The 16,001-nt window shown below is 42.5% G+C and overlaps 1 protein-coding gene across 4 annotated transcripts in view; it reads left to right on the forward strand.

Moving 5' to 3' along the window:
• relt (RELT TNF receptor) overlaps positions 1–16,001 on the forward strand; it is a 91,758-nt gene that overhangs the window by 55,964 nt on the left and 19,793 nt on the right. For all 4 annotated transcript variants that reach the window (XM_069891796.1, XM_069891795.1, XM_069891793.1 and 1 more), the window contains 3 exons: positions 10,900–10,983; positions 11,916–12,021; positions 14,985–15,203. In XM_069891796.1, coding sequence (XP_069747897.1) covers positions 10,900–10,983; positions 11,916–12,021; positions 14,985–15,203 — 409 coding nt within the window. The remainder of the gene's footprint in view (positions 1–10,899; positions 10,984–11,915; positions 12,022–14,984; positions 15,204–16,001) is intronic.

A 16,001-nucleotide genomic window follows, 5' to 3' on the forward strand; every position in this document is an offset into this window, starting at 1 on the left:
TTAATTTTATATTCATTATATATAATTAAAAATATAATAAATTAAATCCGTGTCTGTCACCAAATGTGAGCACTAAAATATCCAGTGCCAAACTGTGGACGCCAAAATGTCTGATTCTGTCATTTCTAAGAGAGTACAGTAAAACCCCTGGTATCTGGAATTCAATCAACCAGCAGGCTCAAATAACCAACAAAACAAAATTGAGGAAAAATAATTGAAATAAATAAGAACAAAATAATAGGTTAAAACAAATCAAATTTAAAATTGGCATGCTTCGCTTTTTATTTGCTAATCCACCACTCGCGTGCTAAGTGAATTCGTCAGAGTACCTGTAGAAGTCAGCGGATATGAGGCAGTGGATAAGTTTTAGTTTGGCATTGTAAGAGTAAGTCTCAAGCATCCATAAAATACACTTATCCCACATCTACCAAATCTCAAAGGTGCCGGATACCAGAGGTTTTACTGTGCCGGATACCAGAGGTTTTACTGTGCCGGATACCAGAGGTTTTACTGTGCCGGATACCAGAGGTTTTACTGTGCCGGATACCAGAGGTTTTACTGTGCCGGATACCAGAGGTTTTACTGTGCCGGATACCAGAGGTTTTACTGTGCCGGATACCAGAGGTTTTACTGTGCCGGATACCAGAGGTTTTACTGTGCCGGATACCAGAGGTTTTACTGTGCCGGATACCAGAGGTTTTACTGTGCCGGATACCAGAGGTTTTACTGTGCCGGATACCAGAGGTTTTACTGTGCCGGATACCAGAGGTTTTACTGTGCCGGATACCAGAGGTTTTACTGTGCCGGATACCAGAGGTTTTACTGTACTTCTACTTTAGTGCATTGCATTTGTGGGTCCCAGTGTGGTCTCTTCTAGACATGAGAAGTTGAACACTGGTTGGATGATGGCAGTGATTCTGAGCTTCCAGTTGCCTGTTATCTCTTCATCCCACTCTTACTTGCCTCTCCGTCTTTGGCTTAAAGCTTTATTTCAACAATGTTAACATAGGGAAAGAAATCTTCTTGCCACATTGTTTCCAGGGCTCAATAATTCAACAATTTCCAATAATCATCCTTTCCAACTTCTATCAGAAGTGGCCAGTTGTGACATGTCTACACCTGCTGGGTCTTTCTCACATTCTTTTATTTCAGTTTTCAATTACCTCCACTGTTTTGTATCTCACAGTTCCAGACATTTTTTTGTGCCATTCAGTCTCTCGGCCTCTGCTTTGTCACATTTTTTTTTGTTCTCTCCCTTTTGTTTAACTTGACATGTTTGATTTCTAACTTTACTTCTGATGGAAAGCCATCAACCTACACAGCTATTGCCTGACCTACACAGCCATTTCCTGACCTGCTGAACTTACTAGAACTAGGGGACATAACCTCAGGATTTGGGGTAGTAGATCCAGGACAGAGATGAGGAGGAACTCTTTTACCAGAGGGTGACGAATCTATAGAATTTACTGCCCATTGAAGCAGTGTAGGCTACCTCAATGAATATATTTACCAAATATACTTGTGTAATATTGAATCATATAATAGACATACAAGCTCATGACGCCCCAACTGTGAGCCCTCCTCTTGGCCGCCCATCCACTGGAGGTCCCGAACCCCCGACTGCGGATCCTCGCCCCGGCCTCCCGCTCACCAGAATTCCTGATGCCCCGAATGCATATCCTTGCCCTGGCTGCCCACTCACCGCAGACCCTCATCCGAGCTACCCACCAGAGCTCCTGATGCCCTGATCATGCACCCTCGCCCTGGCCATCCACCCACCAGAGTTCTCAACATTCCAACAATGTTAACATAAGGAAAGAAAGATTTCTCTCACCTAGGCCCCAGCTGCCTGCCCATCGTAGCTCCTGACGGCCTGAATACGGACTTACCACCCAGTCCTGGCCATCCAAGCTTCCAAGCTCCCAATGCCTTTAAAGGTGCAGGTCCTTAACTGTGGTCAAAATTATGAACCGTGTAAAAGTAGCCTCCCCCCCCCCCACCCACCCAATTTGACCTGAAAAAATGGTCCAAAATACTCAACTATTACATGAGTATATAGAGCAAAACCAGGTTGGTTAGTTTTTTTTCACAATGTGGGGGAATTAAGGGATAGGAGAAAAGGCAGGTAGGTGGAGATGAGCCTATCATCAGATCAGCCATGACCTCATTGGATGGAAGAGCAGACTTGAAGGGCCAGATGTCTACTCCTGCTTCTATTTCTTATGTTCTTATGAATGTTTTCAGCAATTTTCATTTCTCTTAACAAGCTAGCCAAATTGCCAAGAATGTAGATATCACATTCAGTCCAAATTAATTTGTGGAGGGCAAGTTTCCTTCCCTGAAGGACAGAGGTGAACCAGAAGTTTTCATGACGATCTGAAAGATTACAGAAATTTTGAAAAATTCCAGATATATTTGCATACTCCAGCTGCAAACTATAGCCTGTGGGCTAAAGGTTTGGCCATCTGGATACTAGCCAAATAACTAAATTGCTAAGCTTTTGCTTGCTAGGGGAGCAGGTTCATTCACCATTTGAAATGATACCAGATACCTCCTCGTTTGTAGATCTCAAAATCTGAATTTTTCTTATTATGCAAAAATTGTCCCATTTCATGTAAACTTTAAAGAATACAGGTGTATAGAAATTACAAACGTTGGCCCCTCTACCCTGCATCTTTTGTGGACCAATTTAAATAAACCTAACTTTTCTGAGAAAAGGGACACAAATAATTATGCAGGAAGGCCAAAAATAAACAATTTGGGATGTCTGCCAATTGTGAATTTTTGCTTTGGGAGCTGTTTCTGTTTCTCCACAACATTAGCTCCCTGGAGTAACTCCACTGGGAACCACAATGATGGAGGAACTATCTTGGTCCATTCTTTCCACTGGTAAAACTTAGAGAGTAGTTGCAGTAATTGAATGGTTACTTAAGCTCAGTGTTTGTTTACACAATTCTGATCTGTGAGGCTTGTTGTTGAACTGGACGAGCAGTTGGAATGTAGAAAACATTGACTTGCTAATTCTGTGTTTAAATTTGGAGAACATCTTCCGCCTGTTAATTGCATGAAATTGTTTACAAAGCAACAATTTTCTATGATCGTGGCTACAAACTGAGACTCCTGTCACCTGGTATTAAATTAAAAGTGTAGCCAGGTCCAATTATCACCTGACCCAAAAAAAAAGGTTCAATTGGAAGGTAAAAAGTTTTTTTTTGTTCAGTTTTAGCTCCTTGTGTTTTCCACTTTTTTTTCCAGCTAACAATGGATATTGGCATCAAATGAGCCAAGACTAGCTTTTAAATCCATTTGGTGCCTGTTTTTTTTCTAGAGCATGGATATAGGAAAGTTGTCTTGCATTAACACAGTCTGTTTCTCAAGTAGTCGGTTAAACCCCCCCTCCTTTGTTTTGTGTGGAGCAGTTTTCGGAGACTTCCCACACGTGGCTCTGGCGGCTTACAGGACTGATCTCCTGATGCAGGTCTCCACGACCTAGAGGATCGAGCCTCTGACGTGAACTTTCACTCTGAACTCAGTGACCTACAGAACCGAGCTTCAGACGTGGGTTTCCACCTTGGTCCCTACGACCTACTGGACCAAGCCTCTACCACAAACTCTCACCCTGGCTCCTGGAATGCATGGACCTCTCTCTTTCCACCCTCTGACTTTCCCAACCATCCCCACCCTCCCTTGGAACCTTCATACCTTCCACTATCTGATCTACCCCACTCTCTCCCCTAACCCATGCCTGGTCTTCACCATTCCATCGGACCTTCCCTTCTTGGAGACTGAGCACTCTGTCATCAGTAAAGGCCTCACCTTCATCTCTCTTCACCCACACCTTAATGAGTTCCATGCATGATATGATGCTGAACTCTTCTTCCATCAGCTCCATCTCAATGCCTACGTCCACAACGATTCTCTACTCTCCACTACAGATTTCTTCTCCCGCTTTAAACCACCTTCCTCTTCCTGGACACCTCATTCAGTCTTCAGCCTGCTCGGACTTTTATATTTCCAACTACTCACCTCATTCATTCCAATCGCATCTCTTCAGTTCACCTGGCTCTCTGCACCAATCTGAACCTCGCCTTCAAACCTGCAGACAACGGTGGTGCTGTTGTAGTCTGGTGCACTAACATCTATCTGGCCGAAGCCAGCTGACAACTCTCAGATACCTCCTCTTACCCCTCCAACAGGACTCCATCAAAACTCTTTGTATCACGCACCATCTCTAAACTCATCACTTCCGGTCACCTCCCTGCCATGGCTTCCAACCTTGTTGTTTTTCCAACACTGTACTGCCCATTTCTACTTCCTACCCAAGATCTACAAACCCAATTGACCCAGCAGACCCATCGTGTCCACATGCTCTGGCCCCACTGAATTGACCTCTGCTTACCTTCACTCTGTTTTGTTCCCACTTCTCCAGTCCCTCCCCAACTACATCCAGGATGCTTCACATGCCCTCCATCAGTTCACAACTTCCAGTTTCCTGAACTCAATCGCAGCATGTTTACCATGGATATCCAATCCTATACATGTCCATCCCCTATAATAAAGACCTCAAAGCTCTTTGTTTCTTTCCAGAAAATAGAACCAGTCAGTTCCCTTCCACCACCACCCTCCTCCAGCTGGCAGGACTTGTCATCACCCTCAATAATTTCTCCTTTGACTCGTCCCACTTTCTCCAGGTTAAAAGGGTAGCTATGGATACCCACATGGGCCCCAGGTTTGTTGGCTACATGGAGCAATCCATGCTACAAGCCTATACAGGCAAGGCCCCTCAACTCTTTCTCTGCTATGTCAATAACTACTGGTGCTGCCTCATGTACCCATTATCTAGCAACACTCTCCCTTTCCTAGGTCTCTCACTCCATCTAGGGAGACAAACTCTTGACAGACATCTACAAACCCACTAACTCCCACAGCTACTTGACTACACCTCTTCGCACCCTGTCCCCTGTAAGGATTCCATTCCATTCTCTCAATTCCTCCATCTCCATCGCATCAGCATCCAGGATGAGGACTTGTATGCCAGATAGTCAGAGATGTCTTCCTCCTTCAAACAATGTGGCTTTCCCTCTACCACCATCAATTTGGTGCTCACCTAAATATCTTCCATTACCCTCATACCTGCTTGGCCCCCTCCGCCACCACCCACAATGGATAGGATTCCTCTTGTCTTCACCTACCACCCCACCAGCCTCCACATCCTCCACATCGAATACATCCTCCTCCGCCATTTACTCCACCTAGTGCGTGATCTCACATCTAGACACATATTCCCCTCTCTATCTTCCGCAGGGACTGCTCCCTCCACGACTCCCTTGTCCATCCCTCCCTCCCCACCAATCGCCCCCTCGGGGGGCCTACCCCTGGAACTGCAGGAGATGCTCCACTTGCACCCACACAACCTCCGTCACCACCATTCAGGACCCACATTCAGTTCTTCCAAGTGAAGCAACATTTCACTTATGAATCTGAAGGGTCATCTACTACATCCGGTGCTCCCAATGTGGTCCACTCTACATTGGAGAGACTGGACACAGACTGGAAGATTGCTTTGTTAAGCACCTCAGCTCTGTCCGCTGCAATGGTGTGGATCTCCCAGTGGCCTCCCATTTCAATTCTCCATCCCATTCCCTTGCTAACATGTCTGTCCATGGTCTCATGCACTGCCAGACTGAGACCACCTGCATATTTTAAGAACAACACCTCATCTTCTGACTGGGCACCCTCCAACCTGATGGCATTAATAGTGACTTCTTTGGCTTTTGTTAAAACACCCCCTTTTTCCCTATCGCCTTTCCCTATCTCTGCCTTTCCATTCCTTCTCCTTTCGCATAAACAAGATAAATTCATACCTGTCCCATATCATATTCAATTAACACCTTTTGTTAGTCTGGATCCCTCCCCCAGTCAGTATTGTCTGAATTCTGAGATTTCCTATTGCTGGTTTATTCCTTGCAGAAGGGCTCAGCCCTGAAATGTTGGGATTATATCTTTGTCTCATAGATGCCGAAGACCGGCTGAGTTCCTCCAGCATTTGTGTTTTTTTTAACTACAATCACAGCATCTGCACACTGTCATGTTTCACTCACTATATTTTAACTTGTCACTATGGTGACTTGTGCCCCACAGTGCTTTTAGATTTTAAATGCTTTGCAATTTAAAGGAAAGGTTGAAGGGTTTAGATTTTTGTTTATTTTGGTAGGAATATATAGGTTGGCACAACATCGAGGGCCAAAGGGCATGTACTGTGCTGTAATGTTCTGTTCTATATCGGGAAGAATCTGCAGTTATAACCTAGAATTTGCTGGCTGAAGGGGTAGTAGAAATTGAGTTGAACAACACCAGGTGGGAATATAACTTGCAGGGATATGGGAGAAAAAACTGGGAATGTGACTGAACAGAATCTTCCACAAGAAGCAAGTGAGGACTTGGTGGGTGGGACCATTAAGATTCTTGATATGGTTTTTGGAAATTGCCCTCCTTTGGAGAACTTGGTGCAGATTTCAGCCTCCAGTAACCCAGGTGTGAGCCTGGCTAGTTTAATGTTCTGTTACTGCTTGGGTTTTGCTCATCTCCTACCTTCCAAAGATGTGGGTTCAGATTCAATGGCCATTGTAAATTGTCCCACGTGTGCAGATGAGTGCCAGAATTTGGGAGGAACTGGTGGGAATATGAGAAAAATAAATGTATTAGTGTAAGGGAATGGTTAATGGTTAGCATGGACTCTTTGGGCTGAAGGTCCTGATTCTATGTATAACTTGACAACTCTAATGTTAAAGAAAAATGTAGTTGTGAGTTAGTTCAGTAGATTGATTCCCGAGATTGGGAGTGTCCTATGTGGAGTAAATAAGTAAGATTGGCCCATACTCAGTCAATAAAAGTTTGGTATCAATTGAGGAAACAGAAAGAGATCAACACTAGGAGCACAGTTTCCTCCCTCTAGCTAGAGAGATCCTGACAAATGGGTTTGCAGAGATAATCTCAGGGTAAATTATCAGCCACTGTGTCCTGAGATAAGGAGATAATCCTCAATCAGTGGATTCTGTACCTCTGGGATTCTTCGCTGGGGAGGGCTGTGGCAAACTGTTGTTGGTGCGAGGGAGGTCAAGTGATAGATGTTCTCCAGTGATGCAACTCAACCTCTTTTGTAAGAAATAGCAGCTGGGCTGTGTTTGAAGCTGTGGAAACGGAAGTGGAAGCGAAAATGAAGCTCATTGAGAGAAGAAAATATGAGAAATATGTTCTTCAGTGGGCAGTGGAGATATAAATGACACATTACAAACTGGGTGTTATGAATTGACGTCAGAATTATAGTTATGCAGAATACTACCTTTTGTTATTAAGACTGGATTTGAATACTTCCAGTCTCTTTCTCATGAATTCAGTAGCTTACAGAAATTGGTGTTCACAGCTTTTGTCGTGAAGGTTTCAGTCTCACCTCAGTAAAGGCAATGGAAAATGGGTGATGGGACGCTCCATGGTTGGATCTGTAAATGATGATGAAACTTTGTCAAATACTTTGTATGATAAAGTGATCCACTGGCTTCAGAAATGTAAAGTGGCAAGGCACTGAATGTTATAGTTGTAGAGCAGAAAAGCAGACACGAGCCCATCATGTTCATACTGACCTCTCCCTCTTGCACTCGTTCCTCCCCACTGATTGCACCTCCCACCCCCCCCCCCCCCCCCCCAGCACCTTCCCCTGTGGCCACAGGAGGTGCAACATTTGCACCCACATCTTCTCCCTCACCACGGTCAGGGGCCCCAAACAGGCCTTTCAAGTGAAGCCACACTTCACTTGTGTTTCCGCGGGACTGATCTACTACTACATCCGGTGCTGTCTTTGTGTCCTCCTCTACATCAGAGAGACTGGGCATAGATGGGGAGATTGCTTTGATGAGCATCTTTGCTCTGTCTGTATCAGTGAGATGGACCTCCCAGAGGCCAACCATTTCATTTTTGGGTCCCACTCCCATGTCTGTCCATAGCCTCATGCCCCACCAAGATGACCCATAAATTGGAGAAACAACATTTTCTTTTCCGTCTGGGCACTCTAACCAGATGTCACTAACATCGACATCTCTGGCTGCTAATCTACTGTCTATTCCCCTTCCCTTCCCTTCCCCTTGTCTTCTTTCCCTTGACTCTCCACCCCTTTCCCTCTCTATTCACCAAGCCATCCCTCCTCCCCCTGCTTGCTGTTGTGCCTTCTCTCCCTTCTCCACCTATTCCCTCCTGTCTTTGGGTTTATGCTCCTCCCTCACCCCTCCCCGTATCTTTTTGTTTAGACACTGCTGATATTTTTTTCATACCTTGATGAAGGGGTCAAGCCTAAACGTTGGTGATGTAAATCTTTGCAATATAAAGTACTCTGTTTGACTTGCTGAGTTTTTCCAGCATTGGTTTTATTTCAACCCCGGCGTCTGCAGATTTTTGTGTTTACTTATGTTCACGCTGACCTTCCCATCAATAGCAGAAAAACACAAAATTCTGCAAATACCATAAATGAAGTAAAAACACAATGCTGGAGAAACTTAGCAGGTTTTCTTGTTTGGGTGCCTACCTACATTGTGTTCATATCTTGATGAAGGGTTCGAGCCTGAAACGTCCATTATGAATCTTTATTTTTGCTATATAAAGTACACTCTTTGATCTGCTGACTTTCTCTAGCAATGTGTTTTAATTCTCATCCACAGGAATCCTTTTTACCAGTAATTCGTCTGTAATTTGCTTGCTTTATCAGTTCAAGTGCTGTTTTGAGTCTACTACCTTGTCAGACAACATATTCCAGATTGCAATCTTCTGTGTGGGGGGAAAAATGTCAACAAAATACTGATCAGCTCAATATTCTTGGTCTACAAAGATTTTTAAAAAGTAATAACTTCTGTTCCTGATTTATTACCTGATAACCTCTGCAGAACGAATCTTGAGTGAGGACCAGACTGTGTCAGTTTGATGTTAAGGTTGGGTTGCTTGGACCCACTAAAAGGTGTTCTGCCTTCTAAATCTTGGCGAAATAAGGCAGTCATGTTAATTTCAATTAAGCTGTAAAGTCTCGCAGCTGAATATTTTGCTAAAGAGAGATCTAGTTTTAATTTTAACAAATTCCCATCCAATATCTGCATACACTTGAGATATTCTTGGGTCAAGGAAATTGCAGTGCAGGATTACGTGTAATATCACAGCATACAAATCTAAATACTCAGTCCCATGAGGTTATGATGTTTCCAGTCTCACTCTATAAGGGGAACGAGTCGGAGTGTTTTCTCCCGTGAAACTTTTGTCCAAAGGCCAGCTCAGTTTAAGAGCACTGTAAAGTTCTACTGGCAGGTCCAAATGGAGTTCATCTTAGTACATGGACAACATTGAATTAGAATTCTAAGAATTCTCTCTTTTTCTGCGTAGAGAGAAGCTTTGTTTTGTATTTTTCACTTCAATCTCCATTCAGTCTGGAGAGGCAAAGCAGTGTGATTGGCTATCCACGAGATGAGCTAAACACTCAGGGAATCTGTCAGTTGTGTCGCTGGACTAGCATTTCAGAAGTCCTGATGTAGAAATTCACCATGTGAACTTGGCGATGCTGAGAGGTTTTTATGTTGAATTTTGCTTCTGAAATTTGGTTTCAAGAAAGTCACGAGAATTCGCTTTCAGAATCTGAGCCCTTCCAAGCTCCTGATACCTTGAACACGAACTTACCACCTGGTTCCAGCTATCCGAGCTCCTGACATCTTGAACGATGCAGGTAATAATCGTGATCAAAAGTATGACCCATGTAAAAGTTGATCCCACCAAATTTAACCCAAAAAATTGGTACAAAAAACTCGACTATTACACCAGGAAATACAGTGGACATGGGTAGTGTATACCAATTTGTCACTTACTCAAATACCATAACACCATGGGTATCAACATCTCTGAGGATCTGTCCTGGAGCCTCCACAAAGAAGGCTCGGAGATTCGATACGTCACCGAAGACTCTCATAAACTTCTACAGGTGTACTGTGGAGAGCATTCTGGCTGGTTGCATCACTGCCTGGTATGGAGGTGCCAACTCTCAGGACAAGAATAACTCGAGGGTTGTTGACTTCACAGGCACCAGACTTCACTCCTTCAAGGACATCTACATGAGGCGGTGTCTTAAAAAAGCAGCCTCAATCCTCAAAGACCCTCCCTACCAAGGCCACGCCCTCTTCACTCTGCTACCATCGGGAAAAAGGTACAGGAGCCTAAAGACGAGCACTCAACGGCACAAGGACAGCTTCTTCCCCACTGCCATCAGATTCCGGAATAATTAATGATCCAAAGACACTTCCTTACTTTTTGTGCACTTTTATTTTTATATAGCAATGTCATCAGGAGGTTATAATATGAATGTTTGGACTTCGATGCTGCCGCAAAACACCAAATTTCATGACTTGTTCTTGACAATAAATCCTGAATGTGATTCTGAAATAAATTTGTCCAATGCAAGATTCTGTGCACCTGCAGAATTTAATCCAATCAACACTCATCTTAGGAACTGGTCTCAGCTGTATCCTTGAATGTCATCCTGGAAATGTTTAATCTTGCAGGAATTTGTGCAAGCATTAAAACATTTTATTAGTTGATATTTGTGATCTGTCACTTTGTACAATCTGGAGAAATGAATTCCCTACAGGTAGAAAATGCTCCCAACTTTTAACAGTGAATCTTATTAACCAGAAATGGCCAAGTTCTTCACATTGAATGTTCACAGCTGAGCATCCACAAACTTTCCAAACATTGTGTGAATATGATAGCTCATGTTTGTGCCTATAAATCCAGGTATTTGGACAAGTCCTGCAGTAAAAGCTGTTAAGGTAGTTCCGATCCAAAGAGACCCTCTTCATTTTCTTTTTTTTATTGCAGCTGTTAATACAATTCCCTTCAGATCGGATGAAACTAACGAAGACACTATCAGTGTGCTGGTACGGCTGATCACTGAGAAGAAAGGTTAGCGTCAACTTTTTCAATCATTTGCCATTCGGGGTAAGTGGTCCCTCAGCAATTGTACTAGCTGGCACCAATTTACTTCAATATGAAGATACGGGAGGAATGCAGTAACATCATGTGGTTCTTGACCTGTACTTTAACGCAGTACTAATTTTAATTAGGTTAAATACTTGGGACTAACTGCTCACAATGCAGGTGCTTACTTGGCACTCTGACTGTATAATCACAAATCTGACACAGTCTCTAAGTAAAGAATATGGGCAAGAGAAGATTAGACCTTTGTCTTTTTATCCAGCAGGTAAGGATGTGCAACCCACCTGCTATGAGGTGTCACAAAGGTTGCCTCCTCACACTATTACTGCCAAGATCATTAACAGGATTCAGAACAAAGGAAACTTTCTGTTGCAAGTTGTACAGTGCTGCCAGAAGCTATTCTCCCTCACTTCTGTAATGTTACTGCTACTAGTATCAGACATTGAGAGGGTTTAGTTTGTCCATTGTAGCATTTAATTGGTTCCAGATTTATTTGTGACTTGTCATATCAACTTTTGATGTGTATAAATATTTAAGTACAGTAAACCTCTGGTTTCTGGCAGCTATTGAAATTGTTAGATGCCGGAAAAGTGTATTTTACAGTTGCTTGAGATTGTGTGGATTGGCGAACTAATGGAGAGGCACGCAGATTTTACACTTGCCTGTTTTTTGCTGTTGGGTTGAGACTGCTTGAATTCTGGATTCTGGAGGTTTTACTGTTCGTAACTTTCTTCCATTTATCACTTTCCAATGAGGAATAGAATATTGAACAATTCCCTTGGATATGGGCCAAAGCAACTGCCTGTGTAGTTGAAAAGCAGCACATTATCCCACATTGTTAATAATGTGGTGATGCACTGCATCTGTAGTCATGAACATGGTGTTTTTATTAATGACAGAAAATGCTGCAGCCTTGCAAGAGATGTTAAAGGAACATGAACGCTTGGAGGGGACCACCCCCAGTAACGATATGGCAGAAATTACCAGTAAAAATGCATCAGAACAGTAAGTTTGTATACATGTGCTTTAAAATCTAAGATTAAGATTTTTTTTTAGCTTATTCAGCTCTGGGGGTTTGCATGAGTTTGCGACAGAATACATGTTCTGTCCCATTTCATTTCCGTCTCCCTTGAAGTTCATGTACAATGAAATTGGTTTATGGGTAAAACAGGTGATTGATTTGAAATTGCTGATGAGATTACAAAATTTATAGCACAGAAAGAGACCATTCTTCCCAATGCTGGCTCCTGACACGAGCTGTCCAGTGAGCTACATTTGAACCTTTTTAAAAAAAAAAAATTCTTCCAGATAGTAATGTGGTATTTTCTAATATCCTTGATTGCTAGAAAATTCTGGGCTGTATAAGGAACCAATCATTTAAAACCAAGGTGTGTAGAAATTTTATTTGAGGGTAGTGACTCTCTTGAATTCTCTCCTCCTGAGAGTGGTGGTTGCAGATCATTGGATATTTTTAAGGTAGTGGAGATAAATATTGGAAAGATTGAGAAATTGCCATCGAATTTGTAAAAACATTGGGCTGGATAGCTCTTCTTTGACTGCTCTCGACGTGATGCCGGGAAGGCCTGCTGGTTCATAGATTTTTGATGAAAGTATCACTGCATTCACGGGCGCTCTCAGTTTGAAACATCCTGGAGAAGGAGTGAATTCTGCTTTTCCTGACAACTTTTCCAAAATTCATGGCTTTTTGTTTGTTTTGCCGCAAATAACAATGAGTAAAAATGTAACCATGTTTCTCAGAATCTCTAGTTACATTAGACTTCTTAATGTTTCCATTTGAGGCAACAAATGGGGAAATTTTTGACCTCCAACAATTTATTAGCCACAGTTAATTTTAGTGGAAAAAATCCGATTTTTGTGCATTGGTATCAACAGCACTCAAAATGTTTACAGAAGTATCCACCATGCTACTGTTCAAAGGTTCAGCTGCAAAATAAGCACTAAATTCTGAACATTAGCTGCATATTTAACTTACAAACTAAGATCCCCATTCACCATGCCCACTAAATTTGCAAAAAAACTGAAGATCAGTGAAGATGACCTTGTACCTTGACCTCCCATGTTCCCCAATTGTGTTCTTTCATCGTACTACTTGTTCAACTGGGGTGCCTGGATTCTAAGATTGACATTTCAGTGAAATCAAAACCGAATGAAGTGGACACCACTATCTCATTCACAAACACTCCTCCCCCACAATTTGCTACTAAATCATTGCAAGATGAATATGTAATTTTTGTTTTGGTATTTTAAAAGAGGGGAAAACTCAAACTTTCAAATATTACTAATATTAATTGCAAGAACTTTAGTGTTGTTGTCTGCATATTCATCTCCAAAAGTAGCACTTTAAAACCAGAAAGAGGAATTCTCTGATGTTGGTGTATAGCACAACATTAAGGGTTACCTATAGAGAATGGAAAATTGTAACAGGTGGCTGGCAAGCAGTCACCTGGGTACATTACTGGTTTCAAATTGTCTTCCATTAATTAGAGCTTTTGGAAGATGACACACTGATAGAATCCATTATAATTATTGGCATTTCTAACTAATGCAACAAAGATTTTTTTTTAAAAATCTGTGATTGTGCAACTGGTGATTTTGTAGTGTATTGTACTTTTGGTCTAATTAGCCACCTTCATTCACCTCGAAACTCTAAAGACTAGATATTATGGTCTTATCTGAGAATGAGTGACAAATAACAATATCCAATTACTTTAAAGAATCACCCAACTGGTCATTCTGTGGCCGTCATTAAAATGGTGTGATGCATATTAGAAAATGATTTGATATCTGAAATGTAACTGTGTTTTCATTTGGTTTTTGGATTTGACTTGAGAAAACTTTAAGCTAACATGCTGATTCTATCATCTATCTGCCTTGCTTGAGCAACAACAGCAAAAAAATATCTAGTCACCATTGCAAATATTTGCATTCATATGTACTTTTCCCTTCTATTTTAGCTAAAACCTTCTACATTCCTAACTATTAAATAAAGAAAATACGACTCCTTTTCCTGTGACTTTTATTTTGAAGATTCCCATGTTGGAGCCGCTGATTCACATCTCCAGTGACCCAGAGTCAGTTTTCACCTCCAGTGCTGTCTGTGTAAAGTTTGCACACTCTCCCTGTGACCATGTGGACTTCTCCCGAGGCTTCTGTTTTCACCCATATCCCAAAGACGTGTAGATTGGTCGGTTAATTGGCCACTCTAAATTGTCCCTGATGTAGGCGAGTGGTAGAATTGCTGGGGTACTTTTTGGAATGTTGGGGGAGATTAAAATGGCATTGGTGCAAATCAGTGCTTGGTTCGTAGTGGGCTTAGTGGGCCGAAGAGCCTGTTTCTGTGCTAGGTGAATCCTTACTCAATGTACCCTCCTTCATCATATGAAATCATTCAGTTGATTCCCTGTCAGCATTCTGCAAACTACAGCCTCTTTCTTCACTGGTCCTTTTAAAATGAAACCTTTCAAACAATGCCCAGTCTCTCTTAATCAGATCAAAAACACAATGCAGGTCAAGCAGTGTATTTTATAGAAAAGATGGAAGATACACGCATAACCAATGTTTTGGGCTCAATCTTTGCTATATCAATAACACTGCTTGCTTGACCTGTTGAGTTTCTCTATCATTGTGTTTTTACTTCAATCACAGCGTCTGCAGACTTTCGTGTTTTGCTCTTTAATCAGAGCTTGGTGATTAATTCATCTCAACCTTGGTCTCATTTCCAGCATTCACAATGATTTGATCGTCACTGTTTTGTCTTTCATTCAAAGCACACTTTTCTGAAGTTTTTCCATTGTATTTATTTTTTGGTATTTGAAGTTTTTGTTTTGTCTTTACCCCTAGTGTGATCCTTGCTTACATTTCCATTTCATTTAGCATCTATTGGGATTGATTTTGTTGATGAAACTATCTGAAATCAGACCTCAAGCACTCTTTTGCTTTTTCTATAGATTTGTTCCATTGTTGACTATACCCAGGCTCTGCAAGCACCACCATGTCCACACTGTGCAGACCTCAGCAACCCTGCTGGGTTCAAGCTGTACAAGGTGCAGTCAGAAGAAGTGGCCAGAATTGCTGCTGAACACACCCACCAGGAACAGCTCAAAATCTGTCAAAGTGGGGTACAGGGTCAATAGGCCTGGTGAAATCACCATCCTATCAATTGGCAGGTAAGTACCTCGCTGCACTAAAGACCAGGCCTCCTGATTTCAGAGAGTGCCTACTGTTCTCTACTCCACCCATATTACTGAGGCATACATTATCTGCGCTGGGTGGGTCACGTCTCCAGAATGGAGGACCATCGCCTTCCCAAGATCGTGTTATATGTCGAGCTCTCCACTGGCCACCGTGACAGAGGTGCACCAAAGAAAAGGTACAAGGACTGCCACATTGACCACCGCCAGTGGGCTGATATCGCCTCAAACCGTGCATCTTGGCGCCTCACAGTTTGGCGGGCAGCAACCTCCTTTGAAGAAGACCGCAGAGCCCACCTCACTGACAAAAGGCAAAGGAGGAAAAACCCAACACCCAACCCCAACCAACCCATTTTCCCCTGCAACCGCTGCAACCGTGTCTGCCTGTCCCGCATCGGACTTGACAGCCACAAACGAGCCTGCAGCTGACGTGGACATTTACCCCCTCCATAAATCTTCGTCCGCGAAGCCAAGCCAAAGAAAAAGAACATTATCTTTTTAAAAGCAGGAGATGTGAAAATGCTTCAGGCGCTTGGCAGGTCAGGCAACATCCTCAGACAGAGAAAGTTAACAATGAAGGATGTCTAATGGAAGGTTGTCAGCATGAAAAATTTACTTAAGTAAAACACAATTCTGGAAAAACTCAGCAGGTCAAACTGTGTCCTTTATAAAGCAAAGATAAAAATACATAACCAATGTTTTGGGGTTGAGCCCTTCATCAAGGTATGAAAAAATGTTGGCAGGTGTCCGAATGAAAAGATAAGGGGGAGGAGC

This window comes from Narcine bancroftii, chromosome 7 (genome assembly GCF_036971445.1).
Source record: "Narcine bancroftii isolate sNarBan1 chromosome 7, sNarBan1.hap1, whole genome shotgun sequence".
Lineage (NCBI taxonomy): Eukaryota > Metazoa > Chordata > Chondrichthyes > Torpediniformes > Narcinidae > Narcine > Narcine bancroftii.